Source organism: Periplaneta americana, chromosome 17, assembly GCF_040183065.1.
Source record: "Periplaneta americana isolate PAMFEO1 chromosome 17, P.americana_PAMFEO1_priV1, whole genome shotgun sequence".
Lineage (NCBI taxonomy): Eukaryota > Metazoa > Arthropoda > Insecta > Blattodea > Blattidae > Periplaneta > Periplaneta americana.
The window spans coordinates 7,932,406-7,944,593 of record NC_091133.1 but is presented as its reverse complement, the minus strand read 5'-3'; the positions used below and the strand labels follow the sequence as shown (position 1 = coordinate 7,944,593).

The 12,188-nt window shown below is 35.7% G+C and overlaps 1 protein-coding gene across 3 annotated transcripts in view; it reads right to left on the bottom strand.

The window, feature by feature from the left end:
- LOC138693163 (zinc finger and BTB domain-containing protein 14-like) overlaps positions 1-12,188 on the bottom strand; it is a 32,158-nt gene that overhangs the window by 4,126 nt on the left and 15,844 nt on the right. Inside the window, exons 2-4 of one of the 3 annotated variants that reach the window (XM_069816867.1) lie at positions 11,495-11,603; positions 10,664-10,801; positions 8,574-8,656 (exon numbers count right to left, since the gene is read on the bottom strand). In XM_069816867.1, the coding sequence (XP_069672968.1) occupies positions 8,574-8,656; positions 10,664-10,801; positions 11,495-11,587 (314 nt within the window). In that variant the 5' untranslated portion in view covers positions 11,588-11,603. Of the gene's footprint in view, positions 1-8,573; positions 8,657-10,663; positions 10,802-11,494; positions 11,674-12,188 lie in introns of all 3 variants that reach the window. The other 2 variants (XM_069816866.1, XM_069816865.1) reach the window with 2 other exon arrangements.

The following is a 12,188-nucleotide window of genomic DNA, read 5'->3' as shown; positions in this document are numbered from 1 at the left end:
GCCTTAAGAAATGAATAACTTCTTCATAAGCAAATCACAAGATGCACACGTTTAAATGTAGCCGACCTGCAACGCGATTCGCTGCCGGAAATTAGAGCGACAGGACTATAGTACTTGTACTTCTGAAACTGGTAGCGAGTACAGCTTAATTTTCACGGCACGCACCTCCCTGTTTCAGACGACAGGTTTTTGGATGTTTCGAGTTTCTTTTATGGTGTCACACAAAAAGCTTAGATTTGCTAATAGGAAAGCCAAATCGTTTTTTAAACAACCATCTTTCAGTATATCTTGAAGGATATCGATTGATGAAGCCCGATAACAGGGAATCACAACATAACTTATTGCCTTACTTGATGGACATGAGCGAGAGTCAAAAGATTTGTTTAAATTAAATAATGTTCATACCCGAGTTCTTATCTGTTGTGTTTCACAAACAAAGTGTGGAATGAAATCATCTTCAGCAACAATAAACATTCCTATAATTATGTGTTGCAAGATCTCTCCTCCTTGTCTATGTTAATTTATTCTCTAATAATAACACTGACATGCTGCCTAGCAGTTCTCAGAACTTGAGGCGATACTATTACAAAAATGGATCACGGATACACCACACAGCTTAGAAACACGAAGGAACCAAGAATTCTTAAAAAAGATAACGCACTTCTGAGTAAAATAATTGATTTAGTTTTAAAATGTTTAAAAGTTCTTGTAAAAAATTATTTAAGTAAAAAAAACTCCAAGATTTATGTGTTTATAATAGATTTCCTGAAAATATGTATTTACATAATTATTTTGTGAAAATATGTGTTTTTATGAGAAATAAAATTCGGGTTTTAAACTTGAAACTTCATGTTCGGAATTTTTAACGTTGTTAATTGTGTTTTAGCACAAGCAAAAATAATATTTAATTACATAGAAATCCGCTCCTTAATTATCACTGAACCTATATTATCTCATCAGATAGCGACTGAGAGTCTCTTATTACTCTGTAACTGGATATTCAGAGAATTGACGGTAAGGCCGGACTCTTGGGACCGTGGAAGGTTTGATTAAAGGTGAACAGCAACATAGGGGTGTGCTGTTTGTGGTTCTACAGACTATAACATGCAACAATAGAGTATTACTCTAGTAAAATGCAGTTGCACATAACAGCAGCGTCATCATAGATACTAAAGAAATGATGTCAACATAAATGAGTGTATGTGTGTGTATATATATATATATATATATATATATATATATATATATGAGGCTGTTAGATGCAAAACTCGTCTAATTCTAATCTAAATAAAAATGTGTGTTAGGCATGGCATCGTATACTCGATGTTCACTACCATATCGAATTTGTTTCTACATCAAACTTGCCTATTTACAGTTTTATGAGTTCTGGAAAATCGTTATTAAATGCATCACTCGAATAATCCATTATAAAAATTTAATGCAAAACTTGCATCAACCTTCCATAAAGTTCTGAACAAATACATTCTTATCTCTGGATTTATGCATCTTCAATGGAAAATCTCAAGAAAAACTTGTCTTGCACTGAATTTAAATACTTTTTTTTTCAAATCTTTGCATATTTCATTAGCGTTACTGCAATAAAAATTTGAAATGTTCTCTGTAATGGATTTGTAGGTCAATGTTTCTTTCTCCAGGTTCAATTATTGTCAAATATTAATAATTATATTCAGACGTATAATCAAATTCAATCTACACCTATATTTTTTAGTTTTGATCTTCCACAAAATGAGGGTTTAATACCATCATACAGTGTAATCAGATTTTTCCTGTTACGATTTAGGAAATTTTTGCGAATTGTGGAAAATCATTCATTATGGACAAGACGTCTTTTTCATCTAACTCTTATATAAAAACATTAAATAGAGTTCAAAGAAGAAATATTTCCACATTATTACGTACTTGGTACTGTTATGAAAGTCTAGAGAACTATAATTTTTTTAAATACTTTATAACATTCTTGTTTTGTTATTTTTATTTGTAAAATAGGAATACTGTATTGGAATACAGAAAGTAGTCAAATACGGATTAAAATACTATAATCCTCACTTACAGTACTCACTGTAAGGAGTGTGGCTTGAAGAAACTATATTTTTTCCCCTTATGGTTTGAATCCATAAAATCAAATGATTGTATGCAAAGGTTAATCATTTGGACAGTAACAAAGTTAAGTTTTCGGATTGTACCTCGAAATGTGGTGAATGTCATCTTCGATAAAACCCATAAACACACACACACATCACTCATGGCATGCACAGCAACACTTGAGCTGCCAACTTTCATTATCCACACATTTCTGACAATAAAATCGTGCATCATCGAAATTAGATCTCTTTGACAAATTGATTCAATATTAATATGTTGATGAATGTTATTTCTCACTTTGCGTAAAGTGTGTGGACTTCTGACAAATTTATTATTTTAAACTTTCCCAAAGTTAGTAATCACAGAGGCTAGAGGGTGGGGTCAAGCAAGCCATATGGTGTTACCGGCAACTGTATCGTGTAAGACGTCGTGAATATCTGCAAGAAAAGCTGACTGTACATGCTGTTGCATAGTTCTGGTGGAAAAATGCAAAAATAAGCTCAATGACATTTAAATGAGCAAAACACCGCTGCAAAATGATTTGCTAGTTAGAACTAGTTCTAACGAGATAAAACTGATTTGAACCAGCAGCACTTGTTTAAACTAGTTTTGACAGACTTTGAGGTTTGACAGTAAAATGTCTCAAAAATAGACAGATACCTTATTGTGGTAGTAGCCACAGAATGAAGAAATATGCCAATGAAAATCACACAGTTCGATTTTAAATAATTTTGTAGTTTTCATTCTGTGATTATGTTGAATGTCAGTCCCAATAATGAAAGTCAGACAATCTCTCGAAGGCCGAGAAAAAAGAAAGGATATGCGTTATTGTAGAAAATACATTTCCAACGGTTTTTTTCTTTATGCTGAAGTGATTTCCAATTTTTAATCATAAAATTAACCACTGGCATAGTACAATCGGCTCACAATTGCCTGTCAATTCGACCGTGGGTTCGATTCTTGCTTGGGCTGATTACCTAATTGAATTTTACAGAGGTTTTCCCCCAACCTTAAGGCGAATTTTATGTAATCTATGGCTAATCCTCAGACTCATCTCGCCAAATACCATCTCGTTTTCACCAATTTCATCGACGCTAAGTAAGTTAGTAGTTGATACAGCGTCGTTAAATGAATGGTGAAAAAGGCAAAGTTTTTCTGAAAATTGTTTTCTCGTGATTCAAGTTCTATGTGCCATGATACTGATGCAAACAAAGGAGCATTGCACTAGTAATGTTAGAAGTAGCATAAAGATTAACTAAAATGTCAAAGAGTTTCAAGTGCCTTGTTCAGCTGCACAACGTATTTTTGTCCTCTAATTATCCTCAATGGTATATATAACATTTTCCCAGTTTCACTCTTCAAATAACCAAGCAAAAAAATATATTTTGAATTATGCAAATCCAACCGAATCAGAGTGATAGGCAGCCAATTGAGAGCTGATCTCAGATTCCAGAAGTTCAACAGTTCGATGCAAAACAACTAAGAAATTTCAAATAAGCATGTACACTAATACAATGCCTAATCACAAAAAGTGTTTATATGACGTCGACAGTACTATTTCACTTAGAAAGTTGAAACCTTTTCCTTTATAATTCTTTTTAATTGAAGGTCATTCCAGAAAGTTTGTCGGCTTATTTCTTCACATCCTCTACATCACATAATTTTTTCCTAAAATCAAAATACGTGTTCATTATTTCGTCCCTGCTAACTACAAGCCACACTCCTATTTTCTCATCATAAAGAAGTTCCTCATGTAGTAGATTTCCTATTTCGGAACTCCATTCGTCGCCTTTGTTAACATATCCTTGTAAGTGAAAGGAATCTTCGATCGAAAACAAAATTAGATTTGAATCAATTTCTCCATCATGCATTTTAATTTTTTTATTATTTTACGACGCTGTATCAATATCTCAGGTTATTTAGCGTCTGTATGATATGAAGGTGATAATGCTGGTGAAATGAGTCCGGGGTCCAGCACCGATAGTTACCTAGCATTTGCTCATATTGGGTTAAAGGAAAACCCCGGAAAAACCTCAACCAGGTAACTTTCCCCAACCGGGATTCGAACCCAAGCCACCTGGTTTCGCAGCCAGACGCGCTGACCGTTACTCCACAGGTGTGGACTCATGCATTTTAAGCGAAAATCCATTCACAAAGTGTACATTCATTCATGGTGTTCTGTCCAAGGGCAGGTATTTCACTCAAAACCCAGCATTCTCCAGTCTTTATTTTCTGCCTTTCTCTTAGTCTCTGCATATGATCGATATATCCTAATGTCGTCCATCATCTGGTATCTTCTTCTGCACTGAACTCTTCTCCCGTTCACAATTCCTTCCAATATAACCTACAGAAGCAAATTTCTCCTCAATCAGTGACCCAACTAATTCATTTTCCTCTTCCTGATCAGCTTCAGCATTGTTCTTTCTTCACCCTCTCTTTCCACCACAGCTTCATTTCTCATTCTGTCTGTTCAATCTCCATGCTCAATCCTTATCCATATCTACATTTCAAATGCCTCTAGTCGCCTCTCTTCATTTCATGTTCAGGTTTCTGCTCCATACAATGCTACACTACACACAAAGCACTTCACTAGTTCTTCTCTAGAGGTACGCAGAAGATGCATCTTTTTCTATTAAATGCTTTCTTTGCCATTGCTATTCTCCTTCTGACATCCTGGCAGCAGCTCATGTTACTGCTTATAGTACACCCCAAGTATTTGAAGCTGTGCACTTGCTCTACTGTCTCATTTAGAATTCACAAGTTTATCTCCTTTAATATTCATATATGCAGACCTCGCCGTCTTCATTGAACAATCATTGACTAAAAGTAGTCATACCTGTAGATACGTATTACTGAAGAAAAATTCGATCCGGCACTGCGAATCGAACCCAGGATCTCTCAGCTTTGCGCACTGAGCACTTTTTCCATTTGAGCTATGCCGAGACCCAATTCACGGTGCCGGCCGAACTCCCCTCATTTTGTATCATCATTTAAATATGCACTCCTGCTTACATGACTTACATGTATGAAATGCAGATAGGAGACCACTGATGAGACAAAAGGAGGGGAGTTTGGCCGGCGCACTGAATCGGGTCACGGCATAGTTCAGACGAAAGAGCGCTCAGCACACATAGCTAAGAGATTCTGGATTTGATTCGAATTTTTCTGTAATAATGCTTACTTTCTTTACTTTTCTTCTTATGATCATAGTCTTCGTCTTGTTGACATTTATCTTCATTCCATACTGCTCACAGCTATCACTACAAAATGTACATGCATTCATAAATACATTATCACGTGGTTGAAGTTCTTCCATTACAGTCAAGCTACAGCAGTTTAACTCAACTAACTTATTATACACTTTTTCGGAAATATAGTATAATCCCATTAGTTGACAAATATGCAGAAGATAATTTAAGAGAAATTTTCCTAAGCGTTATCTTAGTAGGTTTTTTTTTTTTAGTAAGTTATTTTACGATGTTTTATCAACATCTTAGGCTATATAGCGTCTGAATGAGATGAAGGTGATAATGCCAGTGAAATGAGTCCGGGGTCCAGCATCGAAAGTTACCCAGCATTTGCTCGTATTGGGTTGAGGGAAAACCCCGGAGAAAACCTCAACCAGATAACTTGCCCTGACTAGGAATGGAACCCGGGCCACCTGGTTTCGAGGCTAGAAGCGCTAACTGTTACTCCACAGGTGTGACATGGGTATCTTACATTTCTTCTGTGATTACTGTATGACGTCTTCTTTGCACATCATCTTACACTGTTCCCGCTGCCCCAAATTCATTAACAAACTTATGAACTCTAGTAGGCATATATGACCTAAAACGCGATCACAGGTGTATTTATTTTGAAGTAATTTGCTGACAGCACGAGAGGATTTTGTACAGATAAACGAATAATAATCACTCAATGCAGAATAGAATAATGAGAACAATTATTTGCTAATCGAATTTTCATAATAGACTATACAAATCAGTTAAGAAAGACAAGCATTCAGTCTATGTAGACCTTAGGATTGCACCGCATATAGTGTATCACATTCAGCTGTTATCACTGAACCTCATGATACTATCGATGACAGCAAGGAAGAAGCGACCTGACCAGTGAATTCTCCATGCTCATTGTTCCACTGATAACCCAGTCACCAAGAAAAAGGCTTTTGAAATGAACTATTGTACTCTCAAGGATAAGGTATAGTTTTATATGATGTAAGTACCAGTTCAGGATTCTGTATACGAAGTGCTAGTTCTTATCAATAAAATGAGAGCTATTTGTGAATCTATGCTTGAATCTAACATCTTCAAATTAACACTACCAAATTCCGAACAGAATGCACATCTTAGGACAGTGTAGAGTTGAAAAGTAAATACTAGTAGAAAAAATAAACATACAGAAGAAGAGGTTTATGTACACTCTTAGACAAAAAAAAATGACCGTACTCTTGAAGTGTAAATTTGTCTAAGTTCCGTTCGGCTGTGCGCCTGATACACAAGACTAAAGTCAGAGTAGTAAGGACGAAACCAGCGAGATACAAGAACATACTCTTACATCGGCAAACAACGGTTTGAACTGTGTGTGTGTCATAGCTCCGTGGTAAAACTCTGGCTTCCCACGCAGAAAACCCAGGTTCGTATCTGCCTTCGTGTAAGTATATATATTTGTTTCGTTTTATTTTTTCTCTAGCTAGAAACAAATGATACATTTATTAACGTGCACAGGAGTTTGGATTAGTTGAACAATTAAACAAAAACATTCACTAATATCGTAGACTTCTTCCTAATTACCCTTGAATTAAAACAGATGTTCAGTTCTTGGATCTTCTTCCCTCTCCATAAGGAATATTGATCAGTTACTATAATTTGTATAAGTAGTAGTAGTAGTAATAATAATAATAATAGTAATAATAATAATGACCACAGATTATTCTGCCTTGCATTTTCAGAGGAAAATGTTAATTTTGATTGGAATAAGGTTATATTTTCAGATGAAGTTACTTTTTCCTCTGACAATTACGGGAGGCAAATGTCTACCGTTCACGGGGATCCCGATACGATCCTACGCATGTGGCAACTTGCTTTCGCAGTGGCCGTATATCTGTTCTATATTGGGGCTGGATGTCCAGTGACGGTCTGGATGTTCTATGGCAGATCGACGGAAATCTTAATGCCCAACAATACAAGGTCTTATTGGAAAATGTTATGCTTCCCTCTGTACGGATGATACATCCTGATGATGATGAGATCATATTTCAACAGGTTAATCATCGTGTTCACACATGTGCCGAGGTCATGAGATGGTTTTCAGAGAGGCCATATATCAGACTGATAGAATGGCCTCCCTGTTCACCAAATCTGAATGTCCTAGAAAATGTGTGGTCGGAGGTGAAGAAAACTGTGAACGCGATGATAAATACAATACCACGTCTGCCGACCACAAAAGATGCACTCTGGAACATTATCGAGGACGCTTGGGATCGTGTATCTTCACGTCGACAGTACCTGAGACGCCTGATCGCATCCATACCCTGTAGAATGCAGGCGGTTATAGATGCGGAGGGATTACATACCCGGTATTGAATTTTTTGTCTATTTTGATTTTTGTTTATTGGTCTCCGAGATGTATTTCTTTATTTTGTTTAATACAAAGAAAAGGATTATGTCTGTTTATTCCTATCCGAGAAGGATTTCTTTTACTTAATGTTTATTATCGTTTATTTCTATCCGAGAAGATTTCGTTTAGTTTCTTTAAATACAAGATAAAAGGGAAAAGATTGCTATTATGTATCTAACTTGCCCTTTGTAAATATTAAATTTCCGTTAAATATTTCACAATACTGGTTATTGTCATTATACAAGAACTAAAAAATGAGAATGAAAAAAAAAAAGTATAGACTGAAATTCGAACTCGAAACCTTTCGAATATAAGGCCACAATGCTACCGACTACGCTATGCGAGAGAGACGATGACTCTTTAAGAAGCATGTTATATATTCATCATATAGTGGTGGCAGTGGAGTAGCGGAAACATTTACAACAGAAGAAATTCATCCGTGTGTGTATCATGCTCTGACGAATGCACCCGAAGTCTTCTGAATCGGACATAGAATCTGGAGCCCGGTCATTTTTTTTTGTCTAAGAGTGTACCAGAAACAGTAAAATATTGAAATATGGAAGTATAGTAAGGATAGTACATGTGATCAGAAAGCAAATGCCAGACAAAGAGTGGCACAGTGGGTGAAATAAGAAGTTTAGGGCTCTTAGTATCATAATATTAATCGTAATGATAATATAAGTAAATCTCATGTCATTTCAACACCAAAACACAAATAAGCCGTCCAATGAATAACCACATCCATATATTAGATAGCAAATAGCATCAAACATTATAAATGTAACTCCTTACGTCACCATATACATGAAGGTGTGAAGGGATGAAAGACAAAACTTGCACACTACACTCACCTTTGAATCAACACTTCATCCTCCTCTGTCGATATTTCCAGAGTCTGCGCCTGCTGAACTCTGTCCACATCGAACGAATATTCCTAAGAAGAGAAATAAATAAAGGAGGTAGCTTTAATTGGCCATCTAGTTCATTGGTTTCCTGTGACTGGGATTTCACTTCCAATCCTGAAGTGTCCAATCAAATATTTCACTATAATGTCTTTTATACAATATCGAATAGTTGAATTTTGATAGTATTTCTGCGCTCATAATCCAAGCAGTTAAGAGACATTTCAACTGATAATTCAATTTTTGAGCATATGCTGATAGCAATGATACTACTGGCTAATTTATTCCATTTCAGCTTAATCATTTCTGTCAAGCAAAATTAAGAACTATACTATTATACTAAAGCTCCATTACACAGAGATTCTTTTCCTGTGAATATAACAATTATATCTTAGAAATAAAATTGATTACAAAATTCGTTCAACAATTTCGTCAACTTGAAAACGTGTCCGAGAATTTTAATTAAGTTGGATTCTACCCATAAATAAGTTCAAGAAAATTGAAACACTTGATATTTATTTTTTCCTTTTCAATTTCTGTCTTTCTTTCTTAAGTTTAGTGTGCCCCCTATTAGAAGGAGCCCTAAGCCATGATCTAGTTGGCCTATTGGAAAATCCGGCCCTGGACCCTGGCCACCAAGACATTCCTCTATCAGCATCGGATATCTGTAGCACCTCCCAGATTTCATCTTACCCTACTTTTAAATATTTCAAGCAATAGATATAATGATAAGAGGCGTAGCATGCATGTTTAAACTCTTTTGTGTTAAGAAACATACATGAAATAAAGAAATTGCTTGAACAACTATTTTACTGATTAACTGTATGACACAATTAAGAATTAAATTTATTTACAAAAATATAAGAGACACCAAGATTTGAAGCAGATACTTCTGAATCTGTAGTCGAATACTGAGCTATGGCATCTCCTCCTTTTAATGTGACAATGTTTCAAGAATACATTGAAGGAGAAAACAGCATTGGATAGGTTGCCAGAATTATCTCTATACCCTACCAGCACAGATGAACAGCTATCTAGAACACGGTTTTGACACATGTTACAAGTGTTGCCTCGTTTCCCAAACTTCTCTAGGCCTACTTACGAAATAAACGCCACTTTCAACACTTGTATCATAAATAACTATTGTAAACAAAACACAACTTCATATAATTCTTAGAACCTTATGTATGTTAAATGTGTGAGCTTAAATGTAGCCTTCAATTTGTGGAAAGAACATATCAGGAATAGACTATCACACACATTTGTACAAAATTAGAAAAATTGCTTCGATGTAATTTTTTTAGGTAGGTCTCGATATAACACATATGATTTTCGTGTCAAAATACAGTAATTATCAGTTATGCACGCATAAACTTGCTTTAGAATTTTTCTTTTTTCGTACAGCAGATTTTTGTAATTTTCTTGAAAATAAAAAATGTACAAAACTGCGTTTTGGAAGGTTCACTCCACTTATAGACAACATCAATCATTAAGGGATATATATTTTTTGGGGGTTATTTTACGACGCTGTATCAACATCTAGGTTATTTAGCGCCTGATTGAAATGAAGGTGATAATGCCGGTGAAATGAGTCCGGGGTCCTGCACCGAAAATTACCCAGCATTTGCTCGTATTGGGTTGAGGGAAAACCTCGGAAAAAACCTTAACCAGGTAACTTGCCCCGACCGAGATTCGAACCCGGGCCACCTGATTTCGCGGCCAGACGCGCTGACTGTTACTCCACAGGTGTGGACTTAAGGGATATTCAAGATGGTAATATAGGAAGATCTCATTCCTTGCCAAAAATAACTGCATTATGATTGAAAGTATTTTTTTCAAAGCTTAAAAAAACAGGCACATCGCAATTTCAATTTAGGCTATTCCGAAATAAACAATAAATAGCATGCATATAGCTTTATTTCCCCATTGTCAACCAAAATCCGCTGTCATCATAGCTGTACAGAGAAGGTTCTGTGACGAAAAGAATACAAGCTAAACTTTGGAAAGAAGAGCCAGCACTCTCAATGAGCTCCACTCACCTCGGCTTCACACTTCACCACGGGAAAGTTATTGGACAATACAATTTCTTCAGATTTTATCTCAGATGTGTGATCGTAGCTGTCGTCCACGTATTCCTCCTTTATCTTAGTCACGTGCAGATCCAATGAATTCCCTTCCTGCAGAACAAAGAGGCATTCTGACTGAGTAATATATTACAATGTGACAGAAGTTGATCACAAGTGTTACAGGTTCCACTCTGGGTCTCCATGCAGTGCTTCAATACTAATTGTAGTACAGCCAAGAAAGTATGGAAGTAATTGAAGAAAAATTAAAACCAGACTTTAAAAGTAAAATATGTCAGAAAGAAGGCAATCTTCACTTATGAGAGTGAATAGAGCCAAATCTGTGAAGGAATTCAGTTCACATTACGCTGATATAAGATAAAATATTGTCATTATAGTGACTGCAATATTTCCTGATTCAATTTGGATATTTCATTAAGGCACTCAACACTGCCCCAAAAGTAAATTTATAAAGTACATTTCGACTGGAAAAAAAAACGCAACATATGCTACTGGCGCTCAAGTGCAATGCGAGAAATAGACTTATTTGTGGCACATCATCGCAACATTTAATCAAAGCGCAATGCATTTCATGACAATTAAGTTCGCCAACTTACCATTGTGCACTTATGTTGGCAGCATGGTACAAACAGCTCGGTAAGGTTTCAAGAGTATAACCTTTAAGTAGATCTACCTATGTATGTATAAAATTGTATGAACAGAGGCCAATGCATTGTAACACACTGCAGCCAAATAAATAAAAATAAATAGTAATACAAGAATTAGACAGTAGAAAAATTGTCTTACATCTGATGAAGGATTTTCCTCTTGTTTAATAGCGTCATCACATGGCTGTACTGCCAGAGGATCGACCTCGGGTTCCATCTTGATAGCATCCATTACAACTGAAAGATCACTGTCAAAAAATTACCCATTTGCTGCTAATATAGCTACACCTATGACGTGGTTATCTTCAATAATAATCACTGCGACATAGAAGAGTGATTAAGTTTATACATAAATTAATTTTGGATTGAAATCGTAATTGTCAAATGCAACAATTGGCTAAACATTTTTTCTATTTCTATGTCTATTCCACAGTAACAAACACATGCACAACAATGTAAACTATACACAGGAAAGAGTGGATATTAGAAACGAGACACAATCTGCAGACATCATTTTTTTTTGTCCTCGCATTGCAACAACATTTTAACACACATCTAATGAAACCAACACAATATTGGCATGCCCTGACTTGCTTAAGAGTCATAGCAATAGGAGATAATTAAACTATTTTACAACAGTGATTTCACTATGAGCCACTAATAAGCCCTAACAATGTGCCCTGTGTTTCACACGACAGATGCGTTTGTTAGAAGCTAATTTTAAGACTATTATGGAGATTGCAACCAAATCTTTTTGTTACATTAATTTTGTCGTAAATATTATACTAGGTTACATAGGCAAGCTTCAATACGATGAAATAATGTGAAAATCT